This window comes from Corvus hawaiiensis, chromosome 2 (genome assembly GCF_020740725.1).
Source record: "Corvus hawaiiensis isolate bCorHaw1 chromosome 2, bCorHaw1.pri.cur, whole genome shotgun sequence".
NCBI lineage: Eukaryota > Metazoa > Chordata > Aves > Passeriformes > Corvidae > Corvus > Corvus hawaiiensis.
In genome coordinates this window covers 46,539,030-46,559,402 of record NC_063214.1, presented here as the reverse complement: position 1 = coordinate 46,559,402, position 20,373 = coordinate 46,539,030, and the positions used below count along the sequence as shown (strand labels likewise).

Here is a 20,373-nt window from a genome sequence, read left to right as displayed (position 1 = left end):
TGGATTTTGGGAACAAGCATGTCACAGGCCAAAGCTGAAGCACAAGGGGGCAGAATGATAAAATTTGGAGGCACCAGAATGCAAGGGCTCCACAGGAGAAAGAATTTCACACTTAGCTTCATTAAATCCATCTTCCTGCAAGACAGGAAAAATAATCACCCAAACCAGTTAGATTACAGTGATACAATCTGACACAGAGCCAGATGACATTTTCTGATTTTATTTGAAGTTGACACCTTGAGACAAGGCATAGCTGAGAGGATCAGAGCAGTAAAAAGGTAGCAGACACCTTCCCTCCCTCCCCCGCAACTCCATGAACTCCATTGCAGAGTATTAAAAATAAACCAGTGTAACCTAATAAATTGCAGAAGATTTTTAAGTCAGAGTGGGGCAAGGAAAGAAAGTGAGAGCCTAAAATTTGAAACAATGGAAACTGTTCCTAGAAACCTATTTTAGAAGCTTCAAGAGTGACACAAAAAGTCCTTAAGGCCTAATGACTATAAAAAATCACTTTCCAAAATCAATGGTATTAAGTTAAACATGCATAGTTTTTATTCCTTGTATTCTCATGCAAAATACGCTAATATTTCCAGTTCCAAAATTCCAAATTCATTGGAGAAGACTAATTATTGCAACAACCATAGAATTTTGCTGATTAACTCCACAATGAGTGCAAGTTTCCAGCTGTGTAGAGAAGTGCTGACCCCCAGCTTACATTTTAGCGAAGAAACGAGAGGGCTTAAACCCAAGGAGTTTCCCAAGAAGTTGAAGTATTCCAATTTCTTTATTTTTTACTTTTTTCTTAACAAAGTGATGGCCCAAGCAGTAACTAAAACGATATAAAGCACCTTATCTGAAGAAGCTGCGATCACACTTCAGACTTGGGGACACCACAGAGCTGTTACATCCCATTTTACCCGATCCATTATGCAAAATATTTTTCCTCTGTATTACTGCATCTCTCAAAAATAAAACCCACAGTGCTTCAGTTTAGAATGATGTATAATTTATTCATATAATTCACAAGTAGTTGGACACTACTCAATTTAATCTCCATATGCAAGTGATTTACACAAACATATAATACTAAAATTGATTGCTTAGAAGGTAAAAAATACCATGGGTATGAAATGCCATGGTAGATGTTGTTCAGTATACTACACAATCTTAGTGTCAAACACTTTTATTCATTTATGGTTTTAGAAAAAAGGCAGTTTGCCATTTTACATTTTTTTTTTAAAAGTAGTCTGGGAAACACAAGCAGTTTTGTTCTAAACCTTCTAATTAATTATTTCTCCCAGCTCTTAGGAACTGAATTGACAACCAAAGCAACATTTTCAGCAGTTCAAAGAAAAGATACGTATTTTTGTTCCCCTGAATTTACCAAGCACCACGTGACCAAATCATGTTGCCCTCCGATGTGTGACACAAAACACTAACCTCTGTATACCTAAAGGAATGTGCAGGAATCTGGACCATGCTTCAGCACGGTGGTGTTGGTAACAACAGCCTGATGTTATAATTTTGGCCCCTGCCAGTATCTGGTAGTTGTGAGTGTGTTCACAGTTCACTGTATTAGCATCACCAGACCATTTGGAATTCATGCATTTGATCGTAATTCTGCGTAAACTCTTCCCACTGAAACTTGTATCTCATAAGCCTCATTAATTTTGCATTAAGCATATAATGGCTGCATGGAGAAAATTGGACTTTAATGTGTTTGCCTGCATTAGATTAAATTACATTATCTTCTAGATGAGGTCCAAACATATATTTTGCTTGAAATGCCAGTAGTTATCTTAAAACATACCGAGAAGTTAAAAAGCTTTCACAGTACAAGATCCAGCTACTTATTCCACATATACAAAACACTGCTAGAGAAATACAATTCAATTGTCAATGCTGAATTATGAGGAAAGTCTAAAAAAATAGAAAAACTCTGATATCTGGACATCAATTCAGAAGGTAACACTGCATAATGAGGCGATATGAGCACCCATTTAAAATGAAAAATCCCCAACAAGAGAAGCATAAGGGGATCATGTGACAAAAATAGATGAACACTGCGCCAAAAACATGCACACGATTGCCATGGTCATTTCAGTATGCTAGTGATGGTCTAACAGTGATCTAAACCAAGAGTGAGACAGTGCTTCCAAATAAAATCAACTGAGTAACTACATATTGATTAAACTTTCTGATGCAGCAAAATGAGGACACAGAGCCATCTCTGGGTTCTGGAGCTGTCTCAAGATTCGCTTGTAAAATTTCTCTCTGACACGATTGAATTCCATTATGTCCAGTGGATCCTCATCAATCCAGAATTTGTGGAATTCATGCATTAAGTAGCCTACAAAATAATAAAAAGGAAGAAGAGATAAATACAGCATATAAAGATGACATATAAAATTAGAAAGTAGCCTGGAATTAACTATTAGGATTTGCACAGAGAATCCTGGTCACTGAGATCTGACACCTCATGACACTGTGCAGGAACAAGACTGAACCAATTCTGGACAACCCCAAAATTGGATGAATATTACACACACTGGCAGAACTTCTCACAATAAACACAAGAAGTCACTACTCATCCTGACATATGGATTCACGAATTGAAGCATAAAACCAGGGAAAGATGCTGCAGGTGCTTATTATCAGTTCCTTGCCTACACATTGAAAATATTAGAAGTGTTACTCCCACTGTGCAAAGAGGAACAGCAGGCCTCTGCTGTAGAAGGGATGCTCAAATACAGGGGAAAGAGCTGTCAAAGCATTATTTTGGCAGGGGAGCTGCAACTCTGCTGAAGGGTGGAGAGTAACACTTGAATGTAGATGCAAGTATCATATAGCAGTTGGATTAAAGGGGAAGCAATATTCAGACACTCCTTAAAGCACATCTGCTTTCTTGTTATTATTTAAAAAACCAGGAAGGTCATTTGTTAAGGCACTTAGTGCATTTTTTTGTTTGTGTTTCTTCATTTGTTTTACACCTTGGTTTGGTAGTGGCCTCCATCACAGCTAAGAGCTGAATCCAAGCATCCTAAAGACAGGAGAGGGAGACTAGCATTACAGTCTCTGTGCTGTGTCAGCAGATTTTATTTCTTTTTTTAAACTATGGGCAGTACAACAAGTGTTAGCAGAGCACCAGTTACGCCTTTCCACCCCTTGCCCCACACTCACACCCAGCACTTACAGAACGTCTGCTGGAAGTGAGTGAGCGTTGGTGCTTCTGGAGCAACGTTGTAGAAATGGGTCTTCAGAGCCCCACTCACAAGCAGGTTGTATGCAAGGTCTGTTATGTTAATGCCCACGATAGCAAAAGAGTAGCTGTAAGGAAAAGCAGCAACTTCTGTTGAGAGCTCACCTTTCAGCACATTTTAAGAAATACTGATGACCCTGATGTTGCAGATTGCATGTTACTGAGATGTATTAATTCTCTCCTTTGTGAGTTTCCAAGGTGTGTGTGGGGTGGAAAGCAAAGAAAACATTTATTCTGCATGCTCTGTACAGTATTTCCCTTGGGAAATACATGGTCACAGTTAAAACAGGAATTTCATCACTGTGCCAGCCATTTCAGTGGAACGGTACCGATTAATTCCTACAAAATAGGAACAAGCACAGACCTCCCTGTGCGCCTGCACTCTCCTCTTAAACAGGGCAAGGACTCCACACGGTGGCCACAGCTGCAGGGTGACCCATCATTTGCTATTTTTAACTGCTGGAGTTCCCCCTGGAACTCATTACCGATAGTTAGGAATATCAGGTTTCAATAACCTGTCCTATAAAGACATTAATGTGGCTAAAAAGCTTGTGAAAAAGATCCAGCCAAGCCACCTCTAATTTCTTCCTAAAAGAGAACTAGAGACAAAGGCCAGAAAACAGGCAAAAACCTAAATCAGAGCATGCTGGAAACAGAAACATGAAAATCAGGCTCATTAAGCAAACTCTGTCCTGCTAAGAGATACCAACAAATGAAGTATATTTAGGCACAACAAAGCTCGGAAACTGGAATTTAATTTGTGAGGCTGGTGCATAAAGAACTTGACATTTCTAGCAGTGATTATTTCCCAAGAAAGCATGTAAAGACTCACATGGACATTTAGTGATAAAAGTAAACATGCTTGGATATTCGTTCTCAGCTAAAGACACCTGTCTTCTCTAGACTGTCCTGGGTATTTTTTCAACTACCTCTATCAAGCAAACCAAAATATTTTCTTTTTCTTCAACCTTCTTTTGCATTTCAGGAGGAAAAAATAAAAACAGAAGTCCAGAAGTTAACTTCAGAACGAGGCCTAATGGCAAGTTTCACAGAAAAATTAAATATGGGAAGTAAAATCTTGTATTACAGATTTTCAGATACATTCAGAAGGAACATCCAGTTCCATACTCATGAATAATGCAGGTATACCAAACCCACTGCTTAAGAAAAAACCCACACTACTGTTTCTTCCCTATTATGCTTTCCTGAAAGCAGTTCTGAACCTGGCTTTGACAGCAAGAAGTGAGACTTGATCGTGTCATGTTCTAAGAGGAATTTAACAGATATTAATCACTGCACTATACATAGCACACAAAGTTTCTCCTTGTTACAAAATTTTTGGGTTATTTTTTTCTAAATGTAGCTTGAACTGTTTCTCCTGTAATCTTTCATCAAAACCAAGGTGTGGTCAAGACAGCAGATATTCATACGCTCTCAGAAGTTTCCTTTAAAAAGTAACCAGGAAACACCTTTTTCTCCTCAAATATACAGCATCATGGTTACCTGCTTTAATTTGTAGCAAATTAAAAAAGATCTTTAAACTTACCCAATTGCCTTATCGAACTTTTTCTTCTCCCATTCAGCTTTGCTAAGTTGGCTGAGGAAAAAAAATAATTAAAATCTAGATATTGCCAAGCATTACTAACTGACAAATATTTTCTTTCCACTTTTCTAATGTTATAACATTGACTGAACATGGTATTTTCCCTTCTTTTATATGGCTAGTCCCATTTAACACTGCTTCTGGCTGAATGGATTGATATAAACAGACTTGAAATGGGTGACTAGTTTAGAGCACAGCCAATAGACTTGTCTCACCATTACAAAATGCACCTATGTCAATGCTCTCAGCAAAAGCCCGTTGTTTTCTGAATTGACCACAAAGATGATCCACCTCAGTTAAGCTTGAGCTGTACAAAAAGTTGAAATTACATTTAACTAATCCAAGATGGCTTTAGCTTTTTTGTGTTTTCAGAGATATATGTTATACTCATCACTGGAGGCATGATCCACCTGAGGCAGCAAGCATGAAAATACTCCTCTGACAGTAAGTTTTTATGACCCGCCAAATAGAAATCACTCAACAGTCAAAGACAAGGAACAGTGTTTCCTATTATTTGGCACAATAATGCAGTGCTTTTCAAGGACACAGAAAACGCCTCCCTTAAAATAAAATTAGTTAGGGAACAGATTGATTTTAAACTAAATTTCAGCTCTTCAATGATTCAAAAGAGCTGTGTGATCCAACCAGTCAGCCAACATCCCGCTAACCAGATTTGAGTCTACTGAAATAAGCAAGTTTAGCAGAAATCATTGCCTGCATTTATAACCAGCTAAAGGCAGGCACAGAACTGACCCTAACCAGGGTGCTACAACCTTGACATGGCTGTGGGAGTTTTGCCTTAGTAAGGCAAATCTGAGTTTGCAAGCTTTAGGTCACAAATTATAGGCAGCTATGTGTGAAAGCATTGTTCTTAGACTATTCTTGAACTTCAACAAGTGTATACTTGTATACACTAAAAACAATTCCCTGAGCTTCAAGTAAATATAGTATATAAAAATTGTTGCCATTAAGTACTTAAGATGCTAACAGATTCATACCCATCGTGACCTGAGGGTTACTAGGTGGCATGCATGAGGACAAAACTTCAGCTCTTAAATAGCTTAGCATACAGGAATACACTGTTCTTTGCTCCTCTAAAATCTGAACCATCTTTGTAGGCTGTGGTATAACATCAGTTAGAAAACCCCAGGTAAAGACCCAATAATAAAGGTGGCACACATAGGATGTGGGCAAGTGAAACAGTTCAACTGAGATAGAAAATCCACTCATCACGATCCCATCAGAAAACAGCACAGCTGCTAAGCAACCACATCAGGAAGATCACCATGGGCACCACCTGCAGCATCTATCTTCTACTGAATGCTCTGTCAAGGCATAGAAATTGCACATGCTCACACAGCACTCCAGGACTGCCCTTGGTAATCAAACATGCAAACGAAGAATACCAACATGTTCCAAGGGCTTTTTGTCACAGAATTACCATTAGGAACTCAACAAAACCAAAACCAAAACCAAAAAAAAACCAAAAAAAACCCCCAAACCCCTGAGGAGATCAAAAGCTTCAGGATTTAGGTGTGAACCAGCTTTATGGATATCTAACATTACTGGCAGAAGAAAAATGTCTTTTAAGGCAACTGATTTCTAACTGGCTAAGAGGCCTCTATCCCCCCAATAATTATGGAGTAAGTATCTTACTGTCAAATTACTCACAACACAGTTTGTGACACTTGAAGATACCTGATCTCTTAACAGTCAGGACAATGGAGTAGCCAGATTGGAACCATCATTAGTCAAGGTAGACAGGGTATGTGACCATAATTAAAGGGGCTTTTCAGCTCTGCTAACAAATATTTGGCCTAGACTACTTATGATTATCAAGTCAGTCACTACAACAAGCAGGATGGATTTCATTTTTGATATATAAGCATGCTCATATATACCCAGTGTTCCATCCCCAGGTATGTTTGGGTCAACTTTAAAGAAAAGAATATGGATCTCTTGGTGTTGCAACAAAGACTTAGATTTTATAACACACCAAATTGTAGTCCGATCTTTATTTACATGTAGTGTCTCAGAAAACTTAGAAAAAAGAAAAAAAATACCTTAGTTCCTTCTTAGTGACTTCCCTTTATTATGGAAAAACACAAACAAATTAAAAGAAAGGTAAATAAAAATACAAAAATCACTTGAAAACAGAAGTGATAACATTTAACGCTAAATTTAACTATTTCCAAGATTCAGAATACAAGTGTGCCTCTTGCACTTGATCAACTTTCAGGATCAGTACTTTAAAACAGACATCATGTTGCCATACCCAAGGATATTCCCAACAAAGAGAAAATACCCCAGCCCCCTTCCTCAAACAGAGCCAGCAGAGTGCTCTCTCAAGTTATTGTTTCTGGTCTCAAGTATTACCTGTATTTAGGGTGAAGAGAGTCAGTGAGAACTTGCTGAGCTATCTCAGTGTCCCATTCAGCAAAATACCTGCAGACATATATGTTTAGGGAGAATTGTTAAAAAAAAAACCAACAACAGCAAAAAAAGCATCTGAAGTCATACTAAGTTGTCCATACACGCCTTTTTAAAGGTCAGTGCATGTGTTACACAGTATGAGTAGCATTTGACATGTTAAACTCATTAAGCTGCCACTCAGACCCCCAAAATGAAAGATTAAAGCAACCACAAATGACAAGCACACTCCCATATGAGTTTAGTGAATGTGCATTACCAGAGTTTCCTTTCTACCAACCCTACACAAAATCAGTTGCCTATTACTAGAGCATGTTGGGTGCTGAGCTCAAGGGAAAGCAGCTCAGGATTCTTGATCTGGCAGATTCATTAAGCCAAGATGAGTCATCACAGAAGACTAAGAAATTAAATACATGCTAGGGATTAATTTCAAATGGTAGTTCAAAGCCAGAGTCAAGAGTCCAGATCCTCAACTGAGATTTACTAGAGAACAACATACGGACAGAGGATGATTTATATCCTTCAATCTATAAAAGCAGAAAATATTTCTTTTTCGCCTCAGAAGGAGAAGTTATTTTACCAAATGTTTCCAAGTTATGTAACTACCTGCAGCAAATGCAAGGGCTGGAGAAAATAACAGGCATTAGTCAATTCCCAAATTACAAAGCGCAGCTACGGCATTAACACCTGGTGTGTGTTAGTTGGAAGGAAAAAGTGATGTAAACTCACTGCTTAATTTTGAATATCGACGGAAATTGAAGTAGTATTCAAACTGCCTAAGTGGGCCATCAGTGACTGCATATCAAGTGTTTTGCTTATGAATTCAGCATGAAATTCCCAAAGAAAGCAGCTGAGCAGTAACATAACCCTCCCACCTACATACTTCCAGGGTGTTTTGTTTAAGGAGATCTAGGTACTGGTGAAAATACACTTTACAGTTTCCTTCTCGTAGGAAGAGAGTGCTAACTTACTGTGTCACAGAGAAACTAAAAAAGGAGCTTAGCAAGTGGTATTACGGGGTTGAATTATGAATACTGAAAGAAAGAAGACCACTTTGAGAAGAGAAACCCTCCAAAAATTAGGCTAGCAAATAAATTCTTTCATTTTCTTAATATGAAGTCCCTAGCACTTTTATAAGTTATTCCCACAGATTTGCTAAACTCTGCAAGTAATGCTGCTTTTCATGACTTCAGACACACATAAACCCATCTGCACAGGAACATACTTACACCAAATTATATAAGCCGAGGAGACCCATTCCTCTAAAGTCTGTTTTAGGATCGTCACCTTGGAAACCAATTTCGCACCATTGCTTTGAAATCCGAGCTTTCAGTGGTGAATTTGGCTTCAAGCATTTCCACAACTAGGAAGATTACAGGTAAAAAATAATTAAGCTTCCACACAGTACACCTTGGTTTTTTTCCTCTTTTTAAACCAAGCTAAGTTCTGATTTAACATCACTGCATTGTTATCCCAGCAACCCAAACACAAAATCAAATGAAGTTCCTCTGTATGGGGGGGTGTGGGGGGAAGAATCCCAAGCCACTCTGAAGTACTGCAGACATTTCAGCCCTACAAGGCCCTTCTGGCCCTATCATCTGCTCTAACATCTCACACAAAGACTTGTTTTGCTCATGCTTTGTGCATCGAAGTGGTGTCTGCCTCCACAAGCACAGAGACAAGAATGGCCTGGAATTTGGTTGTAAATCACTGACAGAGCAGCAGAGCAGCTTTGAGTCCCTGAGGCTCTGCAGCAATCTTTTCTCAGGCACCTTTTGCAAGTCTCTGGAAAGGTTATAAAACAAGAGAGCTGACTTGGCTACCACAGTGTTGAAGAGCAAATCGGAGAACATAAAAAAAAAAAAAAATCCATACAAGGATAGCATGTGCACCACCATATTTAACTAAGGGAAGAATCATTCATTGATCTCACATAAAGAAATGTCCAAAGTGATTTAACAAGCCCCATCATCAGCTGGAATAAATCCATTTAACTGCACTGGTCCAGCAACTTTAGTGCCTAAGTACCATGTTGCTATGCACCTGAAAGCAGCCTAAATCGACATATGACAAATACATACCTTTATGCACACCTCAACTGCCATATCACAAACTCACCCTTTCTGAAGTGTATTAAGAAATCAGAATTTAGAACTAAGAAAGTGTATTAATCACCAACCATGAGTTGGTTAGTACGGCCTCAAGAAAAGCACACAAAGCCCACCCAAGGGAAAGAGCTGTATGTGCGTTTCCCAAATAAAAACAGAAATTGTTTTAATTTTAGCAATTCTAACAGCATTTAAATTAAGTGCCCTAGGAAGGTTAAAACTTTAATGATTTCACTTTGTAATGACTGCATAAAGCATCATTGTTTAAACCAATGTTCATCCATCAACAGTAAACACAGTATTAATCATTAGTCCAATCACATTAAGTTAATCTTTCTCTCATTCATAAAGTGCTCTCCTGGTAAACATGAATAAATGATAGCCATTAGGAACCTGAATTACCCATTGCAGAGATCACTTAGCAGAGTATCTAGAAAGAATGAAAACCAACCAGCCACAGTGAGGATTGGAAAATGAATTAAACCCTTGGACATATTTCCATTTGACATTTGCTAAAGTGGAACACCTGCTGTAAACAAGTGCTAATACGTAGGTGAAACTGATACTTTTTTCAAAAGTATGAGTTTGCATAATGTTGCATAAGCTGCACTGTTTAATCTCTCCTCAGACAAAAGCTCAGTTTCTATTCTGTTTTTATGCTCATGCCACTATGATTTTAAAGCACTTACATGACTATACATCACTGATGACGTGATTCTCAGGACCTTGCCCTCACAGGCTGGGTGGCTGGGAGAGACTACAGTCAGCTCCTCGGTCCTCCTCACCTATGATCCCACCCTCAGACCCAACTTGCTCCCTGGGCAATGTAGATTCCCAAGGTATTTAGGAATGCTTTGCTGGAGCCAAAGACCCTCTTTAATCTGCAGTGAGGTGCCTGCTATTTTCAGGGACCTACACTGTAGGCTGGCACCTGGATCTCTCATCTCCAAGACACAGGCTTCCTCAGTGGGTAAATCTGTGTGTCCCTTTATTTAAAACTCACTCTATTTCCACAAATTTGTGCATTTGGCTGCACAGGGGCAGGACGTGAACAGGAGGAGCCCGCCCATCTGCCCAAGTCTCCCTGATGGTTAGCACACTCCAGGGCAGCTCTGGATTTTGACCACTCCTTGGTGACACTCCCACGTCCCAGCAGTGGGCAAACCTTAAAGGCAGCTTTCCAGACACCAGAGGGAACCCTGACCATTTGAGGCATTTATAGAAGCAGTTACTTGCATTTGACAGTGCTTGTATAATGTGCCTACTGGGATTTTTGGAAGACCAAGTAACTGTGGTAAAATTTCCAGAAATTCTCACTGTAACTTGTGCAAAGCCTTGCACTGCAAGCTAGAGCATGGAAGATATCTTCATCATCATGTGGTATTGTTAAAGTTTTCAATATTTTTGTTTTAAATAATTGAAAAAGAAAAATCCTCACAACCGAACAGGTAGTATGTTTTTATAAGAACTCTGAAAATTCTCTAAGAAGGCCTTTTGCTTGTAGCTAATAAGCTCACTATCACTTATTCTGTTTCTTGGCATTCCTCTGAAGCATCTTGCAATAGCGGTGGTTAAAACCGGGATCAGGACCAGGGCTTGCTATTAGACGGTTTTCCAGACCCTTTAGTCTTTCCTCAGTTTCCTTCTAGTATAAGAACTCTCTAGCTCTTCCTCTGCTTATGGCTTCAAGAAAAAAAAAAGCTTTTATTATCTGTTCCAGTGCAAGGCTTTCCTGAAAGCACGAAGGAAGTAAAACCCATTTGGTAAGGATTGCATAGCTCTGCATGTCTTATCTAAAGAATCGTTTCATTTTGTTTTCATTCGAAAATATATTTGGTAACTATAAATGTGTAAGTCATCAACTCCCACTCTTCCATTCAACATAATAAAAACAGATGTTTGCCACTGGTAGACACTGCCCTCAAAAATACAAGAAATCAAAAAAATTAATTTGTAATTTGATTAATAGAGAAAAATATCCTTCTTGTGTTGGAGAAAGGTGTACTGAAGTAGGACATAAAGCTATTTTTCCAGAGCTCACTGCAGAAAAGTGCTCTAAGAGCTGCATATCCAGCGCCTAGACATAGTCCAACCAAGGGAAATTCATTTATCAGCTGGGGAGTGAGCTGCTTGCTTGGCAGGTGTTACACCCAGACCAGATTATAATGCTGTGTAGTCTTATCTTCAAACAGGTACACGATAAAGGAAGGTGACAATAGCTCTGGATGTTTCAAATAGGTTTATGAACCAGGCTTGGGAGCTGACATGAATACAAGATGCCCTCTAAGTACCTCTTCAGCGCCTACCTTCAGGAGCATTTCCTCGTGTTGCGGATTCTCTGAATCGTAAGGCTCTCGGCGCAGCTTCTCAACCTCTGCAATAAGGTTTCTGTACCCCACAATCTGCAGCAGGCATGCCTGAAGAGATACTCCCAACCTGAGGGTGGGAGGAGCAATATTCTCCAACTCAATCATGTATGGCCATGAAACAGTGCTACCATGTACACACACAGTTAATACACATGACTAGTGTTACCTCCATGAATTGATAGCCTAACACTTCAATTGCAACGGGAAAATTTCCAAGAGATCAATATTACATTAAACAAGGCATTGTGAAAGGCATAGTCTCATTTAGTGCCTTCCTTAGATGATAATACTTGGGATTTTTTTAAAACCGTGAACAGTGATTTTTCACACTGAAATCCCATAATAATTATACACAGCAGCTTTGAATGCCTATAACAGCACATTACTGAATCTTTCTCCTCATTCCAAAGACAGCTTCTCAAACAATTCTCTGGGATCAGAGATGTGAACTTGAAAAGGGCTGAGGGGGGAGAGAAAACTCAGCAAAAAGCAAAAATAATCATTTTGCTTCTGTGCCACAAAAGCTAGCATAAAGAAGCTAAAACCCCGAAGTAATATAGTTTCAAATCTGCCTCCAGGCAGATTTGGCTTTTGTCTATGTTAAGAAGCATCATAATGGTTCTTTTTTCATTATAATGCAGATTTTTGTGTTTCCTTTTTACATTTCCTGATGCATCATCAAAAAAACCAAACCCAACACACATGAAATAACTAGCCTCAAAAAACCCCAATCCAAACTTAAAAAAAACCCACCAGAAAACCCTGCACCAAACAACAGATTTACATTAAGATTTTATAATACAAAATGCAAGTCATGCAGTGTGCAACTCCCATGCTCATAGAAATATATGCTTATACGTGGGAATAAGTCCTTTAATATTTAATAGTGTCTAAAATTATTTGAACACCCTAGTATGAATTTGGAGGGCAAGCTAAGCGTGCACCCTTATTCCTCTGTGGAACACAGGCTGCACTGATACTAAGTTGCACAGGTTCCTCATCTGTCGTGTTTGATACACTGAAACATTTTGTTTATTCGGTAATACTCTTAAATTTTCTGAACAGAAGAATTTTCACTGCTTGTCTTTTGAGGCAGGTCCTGCTTGTCTAAATTGATCTCCTTCTATGGCAAGGTGACCTGCCTAGGGGATGAGGGAAAGGATGTGGATGTCGTCTTCCTGAACTTTACTAAGGCCTTTGACACTGTTTTCCTCTACTGGAGAAGCTGGCTGCTCGTGGCTTGGGTGGGTGCACTGTTCACTGGGTAAAACACTGGCTGAATGACCAAGCCCAGAGAGTGGTGGGGAATGGAGCCACATCCAGCTGGGGGCTGGTCATAAGTGGTGTTCTCCAAGGATCATTTTGGGACCAGTTCTGTTTAATATCTTTATCGATGATCTGGATGAGAGGACCAAGTGCATCCTCAGTCAGTTTGCAGCTGATACCAAGTGGGGCAAGAGTGTTGATCTGCTGGAGGGCAGGAAGAGTCTGCAGAGGGATCTGGACAGGCTGGATCAAAGGGCCAGGGCCAATTGTATGAGATTCAACAAGTCAGAGCTCTTGGACCCCCCACGACAAGAAAGACATTGAGGGGCTGGAGCGTGTCCAGAGAAGGGCACCGGAGCTGGGGAAGGGTCTGGAGCACAAGTCCTGTGAGGAGCAGCTGAGGGAGCTGGGGGTGTTTATCCTGGAGAAAAGGAGGATCAGGGGAGACCTTACTGCTCTCTAAAACTGCCTGAAAGGAGGCTGTAGCCTGGTGGGGGTCAGTGTCTCCTCGTAAGTAACAAATGACAGTACAAGAGGAAATTGCCTCAGGTTGCCCCAGAAAAAGGTTAAATTGGATATTAGGGAGAATTTCTTCACTAAAAGGTTTGTCAAGCCCTGAAACAGGCTGCCCAGGAAAGTAGTAGTCACCATCCCTGGAGGTATTTAAAAGGTGTGTAGATGTGGCACTTAGGGACATGGATTAGTGATGGATTTGGCAGTGCTGTGTTAACTGTTGCACTTGAGGATTTTAAACCTTTTCTAACCTAAATGATTCCATGGTTAATCTACAGAATCAGAGATGTGAGCATTAATCCATTTCTCACGCTGCAATTTTATCCCATTTGAGGCTATAACCCTTTCAGACAGAAAAAGCTGCACAGCATTTTCCATCCTCCTTTTCTGTTTGGTTTTTTTGGTGTGGGTTTTTTTTGTTTTTTGGGTTTTTTAACATGCTTCACTAGCTATAGCCTCCAATTTTACAGAAAGTCTGCTTTTCAGAGAAAGCTGAAAAGCCTGACAGACTGTGATTTGCTGCAGAGTATCACTAAATTACAGCCATAATGTTTTTAACTTCTCTATAGCCTCAGAAGAGTTTAGAGCAGCACAACACAGGCTGCGGCAAAGCCGAGCAATTTTATATTTAAAAAAAAATGTTTTTAAGATCCAAGGTGCACAATACATTCAAAGTAAACCATTTTTGCACTTTATCTAAAGGCAGTCAAGAGTTCCATGCAATGTTATTTGGGTGAGGGGATGGGGGTCGAATGAACTTTCATTTTCATTAAGGCTTTGTTCTTCTTGCCAAACACAGGATGGGGGTGAGCTGCTGATGTCCCACACCTGCTCCTTGTCATCTTTGTGCTGGCTGTGGCAGTTCTCACAGCACAGGAGCAACGTACCTCGGCTTGCACCCGCACTGTTCTCAGCTCCAGGTGCTCCACCAGATGAAGGCAAGCCCAAAACTGGAGCTGGGGAACTACATGATCCTTAAGTTCCCTACCAACCCAAGCCTTTCTGTGATTCTATCTCTGCTTCCATAGTTAGTGTAGACTGCACATGTCACCACCAGGTTATTCAACCTACTTGGTCCTACTGCTAAATACACCCTTATCTGAGAGGCATTGATAAAGGAAAATTACTGTGGGCCACGTCCTCCTCTTCAGATCACACAGCCTTCAAGAACAGCCCAATGCAGGCAGCCCTGGGATGCTAGGTCAGCTCTGCAAAGATGCCACATTAACAAAAATGACTGCATAGATTTGCAGAAACACATACAGTATGACTCGCTCCCTTGTCCTTACCCCAGGAGATTTCAAGTGTCTGCCAACACAAGGCCAGAGCTTCTAAACAAGATGATTTGGATGCAGGTTTTTTATGTTCAAGAGAAGGCAAGGCATTGGATTTTCCTTAATCATGTCTAAAGAAACAGCTGACCTGCTTTTGCTCAAATTTCTCCAGAAAACTTCAGTATAAAATAAATGGCTCACATGTAAAACTTCAGTGCAGATGTCTAACGTTTAGCAGAAATATGTTTAATTTAATATAAGGACCGATTTAGGGGTAGAGTGTGTATCTATGTATGTGGCATCATCTTGCATAGTTCAGGCCCCCATTCCTCACTGTTTTAAAAATATATTTTACCAGACTGAAGGGAGTGCAAGGGGGAAAGGGGATGAAAGACTCAAATGCAGTAAAATATTGAGTGCAAGGGTTCTTGTCTAAAAATAGTGAAGCATTTGTCCTGTGCTAAGCATATGAACACCACTGGGATCAGAAAAGATAATTCAGGCGATTTTGTGTTTGAGTTGTTTGGGGGTTTTTTCTCCCTTTGTGTGGTATTTAAAAAAAAATATTATTGTCAAGTCACAGAATGGTTTGGGTTGGAAGGGACCTTAAAGTTAGTCTAGTCCTAACTCCACTGCCATGAGCAGGGACACCTTCCACTAGATCAGGTTGTTCATAGCCCCACTTAACCTGGCCTTGAACACTTCTAGGGATGGGGCATCCACAACTTCTCTGGGAAACCTGTTTCAGTGCCTCACCATCCTCACCGTAAAGAATTTCTTCCTAACATCTAATCTAAACCTACTCTTTCAATTTTAATCAATTCCCTCTCCTCCTGTCACTACAGGCTCTTGTAAAACTCCCTCTCCAGATGTCTTGTAGGCTGCCTTCATGTACTGGAAGGACAAGATCACTCAAAATATGACCTAAAGTTCAGGGTCCTGAAGCAAGGAGAAGCAAGCTTCCTCCTGAAGCAAGGAGAAGTCATTTGCACCTCTGTTCTCTCTCTCTTCTGAAGGTCAACATTTCTTCAGAGGCCAAAGGCATGCCATGAAGAGAATCAGAGGGCAATCTCTGGTGTCATACAAAATAATAATTTCTTGTTTTCTCCTGAAATCATTCCATCCATTTTCCCAAGGGTCCAACACTGAGAAGCTAGAATTTGGATCATCCTGACTGCTAAACATTCCAAGTACTGATGTCCACAGGACAGGCTCTGAGCTGTGCACATTTACATCCTGCAGTTTTTCCTCATATATCACCTTCACTAATTTTGCTATTGCTGGTTTTTTTCTGTATTTCAGCTATCAGCATCCTGTGTAACACAAGAGTACCAGTGCTGTGACACCCTCCTCAGATGGCAGCCTCTCAGAAAGGCCTCACATCCACTTGAAGCAGCTGGTCTTTCATCCCTCCCTTTGAACAGCATGTGGGCAGGGCCAAGAGACACCCCTGGAAAAGCTCTGTGCTTACTTCCAGAAAAAATTCAAAGGGCTTCTCACCTATGAGAATGAGGGGTTCTCTTTGTTTTGTTTCTGTTATTTTCTTCCCTTCTTTAATTGCTGGGTCACCATTTTTAGAATTCTTGGTAGTGTGGTCACCATCACAACAGTTGTCTCTCAGCCAGACCTTGGGACCACATTATCTGTTGATGCTGATGACCACTTAAAGAAAAGTAGCTATCAATTTATGGATGCCCATTTTTAATTATGTATGTCAACTTCAAGCTTGGGAAGAGGAGTGAACCTCAGACTGATCACCTGGCTAATACAGGTCTCAACTTACCTCCTAGTGACTCCTGACCTAGACATCTTGTGCCTTAAGCTAGGAAATGAGAGGTAAAGCAACCACGAAAGTGTTATCATCTACTCTTGAAATACACACTTGTAAATTTAATGGTTGATTGTCAATCTCTTCTTACAGTAATAAATATCTTCTTACAATAATAAATATAAATAAATATAGTAAAAAAGTGATGTTATATCATTAAAACTTCTGTTTGGATAATTAAAGGCAGTTTTAAAATGCAAACCAGTACATGTTTATATCAGCTAAACCAGGATGTTTTCTTCCCTACTCAAAAGGCCACATACAGCCTTTCTAAGAAGCCATCACTGTCCCTGCCAGGATCCCTGGTTTGGTGGTATTTTATCCCAGGGGAAATGACCCCCATAAATCCATGCATTGACAATATACTAAGACAGAACCAGCTAGATAAAAAACTTGGGACAAGTCACCATTAAAAAATCATTCATTCTTACATTTGTTTTTTTACGGCAAAGCTAAAATGAGAATTTTATGCTGAGAGACAGGATTCGTCTTCAAACTGTGTGCCACAAAAACTATGGAGAACCAGTTCTCCATGGACCTAGGCACTGAGGAAATCAGTAATTCCCACTTGCTCTGTAAGGAAACTATGAACTTACTGTGGATTTATATCTGGATTAATCCTTTTCAGCTCCATGATGTCATCTATTGTTTTTTCAATAGCATCAGGGTGAACATTTACTGATGTTTGCAGCCGCTAAAAAGAGGTTTTAAACACACATTAATTCCTTTAGAAGCTATTACTCAACAGAAGTTAACAATGCTAAATTTGATACCCGAAAGCTTCTACATTAAGAGCCCAGAAGACCCAACTCAACACATGTGCGTATCTTTCCAAACTATTCAACCCTACTGACTCATTTCAGAGCACTTGCCCCATAAGAACTTGAGTCTCTTGGCCCTTGTAGTCAGTTTATTGCATTTCTGTGGTAGCTGTCAGTGAAGATGATCAAAGGCCTCAGTGCAGATCAAGAAGCAGCTTCAGACCATCCCCCTAATTACACTGGAATTTCTAGCCTTCATTTGACATTCCCTCTCTCCACATGTTGCAGTAACACAGCAAAACATTCTTTCCTTTCTTTCACACATAATTGCTATTTGTAGAAATGCCCCTGGAAGTTCAGTATTCAAAAACCAACATGCCATCTGAAAATTTAAGAGGTTCAACTTTCTTGTGCTTTGTCTCAGAACTACAGACTTGCTTAAATGCAAGCTTTTAAATAAGATTCTGCCTTTCTGTTTGTGCTAGAAATACATTTGGAAGTACTATGCTGAACTAAGAGCTCCATGACATCATTTTTGCTAATGCTGAGGTAAGCTTTTCAACATCACTGACTCTTGTGACAGAATTTAAAGGCTGAAAGATGCTACTTAACATATACACAAATCCTTTAGAGAAGAATTTAGATTAGCATAACCACTAGTACAGTAAAAGGATGAAGTGAGAGAGGCTTGTCCCCATTAATGCATTTAAAAGGAAAGGAGGGAACAAAGTTGGGAAAGTTCCTTTCCAGACAAAAACTTACTTTTTTCTTCTAAGTTTGCAAGTGACTGACTGCAGATTACAGATATTCTAAGACAGGATGAGGAATCAAGCCAAGAACCCTAGATTACAACACTTCACTCTCATCATCTCCACCACGGCAAATTTTTCCCTTGATTCCATCCTTGCCACGGTGGGCCTGTCCCTGGAACACAGGACACTCTACCTGACTTTGCAAGATCAACTGCTATTGCAGACACAAGACCCTCTTCAGTGGAAAATGGTTTAAATGTAAAATCATATCAAATCTTAAAGTGATTTTTTGGGGTGAGCAAAGAGCAGACTGAACAAACCAACAGCACAGGACACAATAGAAAAGATGAATAACAAGATCTTTCACTCACCTTGCTTTTTGAACCTTTCAGGGATGCCTCTGTAAGGGAACAGTATTTGAAAGCATCATGTCAGATGAGCATTTTGACATTGGATCAATTTAACAACTTACTTCTGATAACAATGGCATGCTATTTTTAGCACACGCAGAAAGTTACAAAGGTGTGCAGAACTAAATATTTTGCAGTTACCTATTTTCATAGTTCTGGCAGCTCCAGGTTTGGTATTGTAACAGATCCTTTGCAATTCACATTGACCTGTTAGTTTCCTGACCACAAATTTCAGGCAGCGCCACAAGCATTTGCAGTAGAAGTACAGGCATACCTGGACAAACATCCTGGCAAAAGAGGAAGACTGAAAATAAGAGTCTGGAGCAGAGTTTATTTCAACCTGTTAACCACCCAAACAGAAAAGACTTCCTCACCCCAAACTCCCATTGCCTAAGGGCACCTTTAGAGCAAAAGCAGCAAACACACTACAAACATTTATGCCAGTAAATGTTAAATGGCGCTTTTCAGTATTAGCCAACGAAACAACCCACACAGAAAGCACCACAACTACAAGCACAGAATAAGTAAACTCCAGAGGTTTCAAAAGAGTACTTATAGAAAACTCTTTGCCCTCTTAACATAGAAGACTGTATAGTTCCTACCGATGCTTTGGGGAAACAGGACTACATGAGCAGGCAGTACAGCTCACCCTGATACGATGGATGCTGAGAATCCAAGAAGACACTACACCCCAGCTTAGTTTTGCCTCAGCAACCATCTGCTCCAAGAAGAGTGGTTAGTTATCCTGACAAACTTGACATGCTGAGAGCATTCATGTCAGGTCCACAAGAATGAAAATTAACGCAATCGAAGCTTCCTCCCTTTCAAAAGAAAAGGTGCTTAAGGACCTGTCCTGAGGATTGCCAGTTCTTCCCAAGATCAGCTGTTACACAGCACTGATGCTGCACAATTTCTCAAAGTATAGAACTGACAGTAAGCCAAGAAAGCCTTTATTTAGCTACTGCAACTAGTTTTGAGCCTCAGCAACAGAAGACAGACTTTGACAAACTGGATGTATTTCAGTGGAGATGGTAGGGCTGGAGCAGAAACCCTGTGAGGAGAGGCTGGGAGAGATGGGCTTGTTCCAACTGAAGCAGAGACAGGGGATCTAGCAGCAGCCCCCACTGCCTGTGGGAAGATCTTGGAAGAAACAGAGCTGGGCTCTTGACAGTGCAAGGCCAGTAGACAAGGGACAATAGTCCTAAGCTGAAACACAAGAGAATCAGCTTGGTGAAGAGAAGCTTTTTCCCCTCGAGGACAGTCAGGTAGTGGCACAGGCTGCCCAGAGAGGCTGTGAAGTCTCCTTCCTCAGTTTTTTAATCCTTGACTGGAAGAAGCCCCAAGTAGCCCAGTCTGGCCTCAGTGCTAACCCTGCTGTGAGAAGGAGGTTGGACCCGAGGCCTGCTAAGGTCCCTCCCAGGTTCAGCTGGGATCCTACAAAAGCCCACGTACATGAGAAACACTCTATTTTAAACTTGATTAGCATTACAGCTGCTACCAAAGCCCACATACTGCTACCCCAATTACACAACACACCCCAAACCCATACTTTTTATGGGAAACAACTTATTTGGAAATATTTTATCTTTCTTGTTTCTCTGGCTATGATGGCACAGATCCTGCCATGTTACCCAACTATCTGTCAACCTCCTGGGGTGCACATGGATCCATCCACAGTCCCCGGGTTCAGAAACACATCCCATAAAAGACAAATTGCGAAGAACTAACAGTAGGAACATTGCCATTTGGGCCTGGTCCTTGGTTACAAGTGGTTCTGCTAGAACAGGGGGATGGAGTAGA

General features: G+C 40.3%; 1 protein-coding gene across 4 annotated transcripts in view; it reads right to left on the bottom strand.

The window, feature by feature from the left end:
* Nucleotides 1-529: 529 nt before the first annotated feature.
* Nucleotides 530-20,373, bottom strand: part of ELMOD1 (ELMO domain containing 1) — a 43,563-nt gene continuing 23,719 nt past the window's right edge. For 3 of the 4 annotated variants that reach the window (XM_048294717.1, XM_048294720.1, XM_048294718.1), the window contains 10 exons: nucleotides 18,715-18,860; nucleotides 18,535-18,563; nucleotides 17,247-17,344; nucleotides 11,707-11,836; nucleotides 8,522-8,655; nucleotides 7,239-7,307; nucleotides 6,926-6,949; nucleotides 4,806-4,856; nucleotides 3,194-3,327; nucleotides 530-2,350 (listed from right to left, as the gene is read on the bottom strand). In XM_048294717.1, coding sequence (XP_048150674.1) covers nucleotides 2,178-2,350; nucleotides 3,194-3,327; nucleotides 4,806-4,856; nucleotides 6,926-6,949; nucleotides 7,239-7,307; nucleotides 8,522-8,655; nucleotides 11,707-11,836; nucleotides 17,247-17,344; nucleotides 18,535-18,563; nucleotides 18,715-18,860 — 988 coding nt within the window. In that variant the 3' untranslated portion in view covers nucleotides 530-2,177. The remainder of the gene's footprint in view (nucleotides 2,351-3,193; nucleotides 3,328-4,805; nucleotides 4,857-6,925; nucleotides 6,950-7,238; nucleotides 7,308-8,521; nucleotides 8,656-11,706; nucleotides 11,837-17,246; nucleotides 17,345-18,534; nucleotides 18,564-18,714; nucleotides 18,861-20,373) is intronic. The other variant, XM_048294721.1, reaches the window with a different exon arrangement.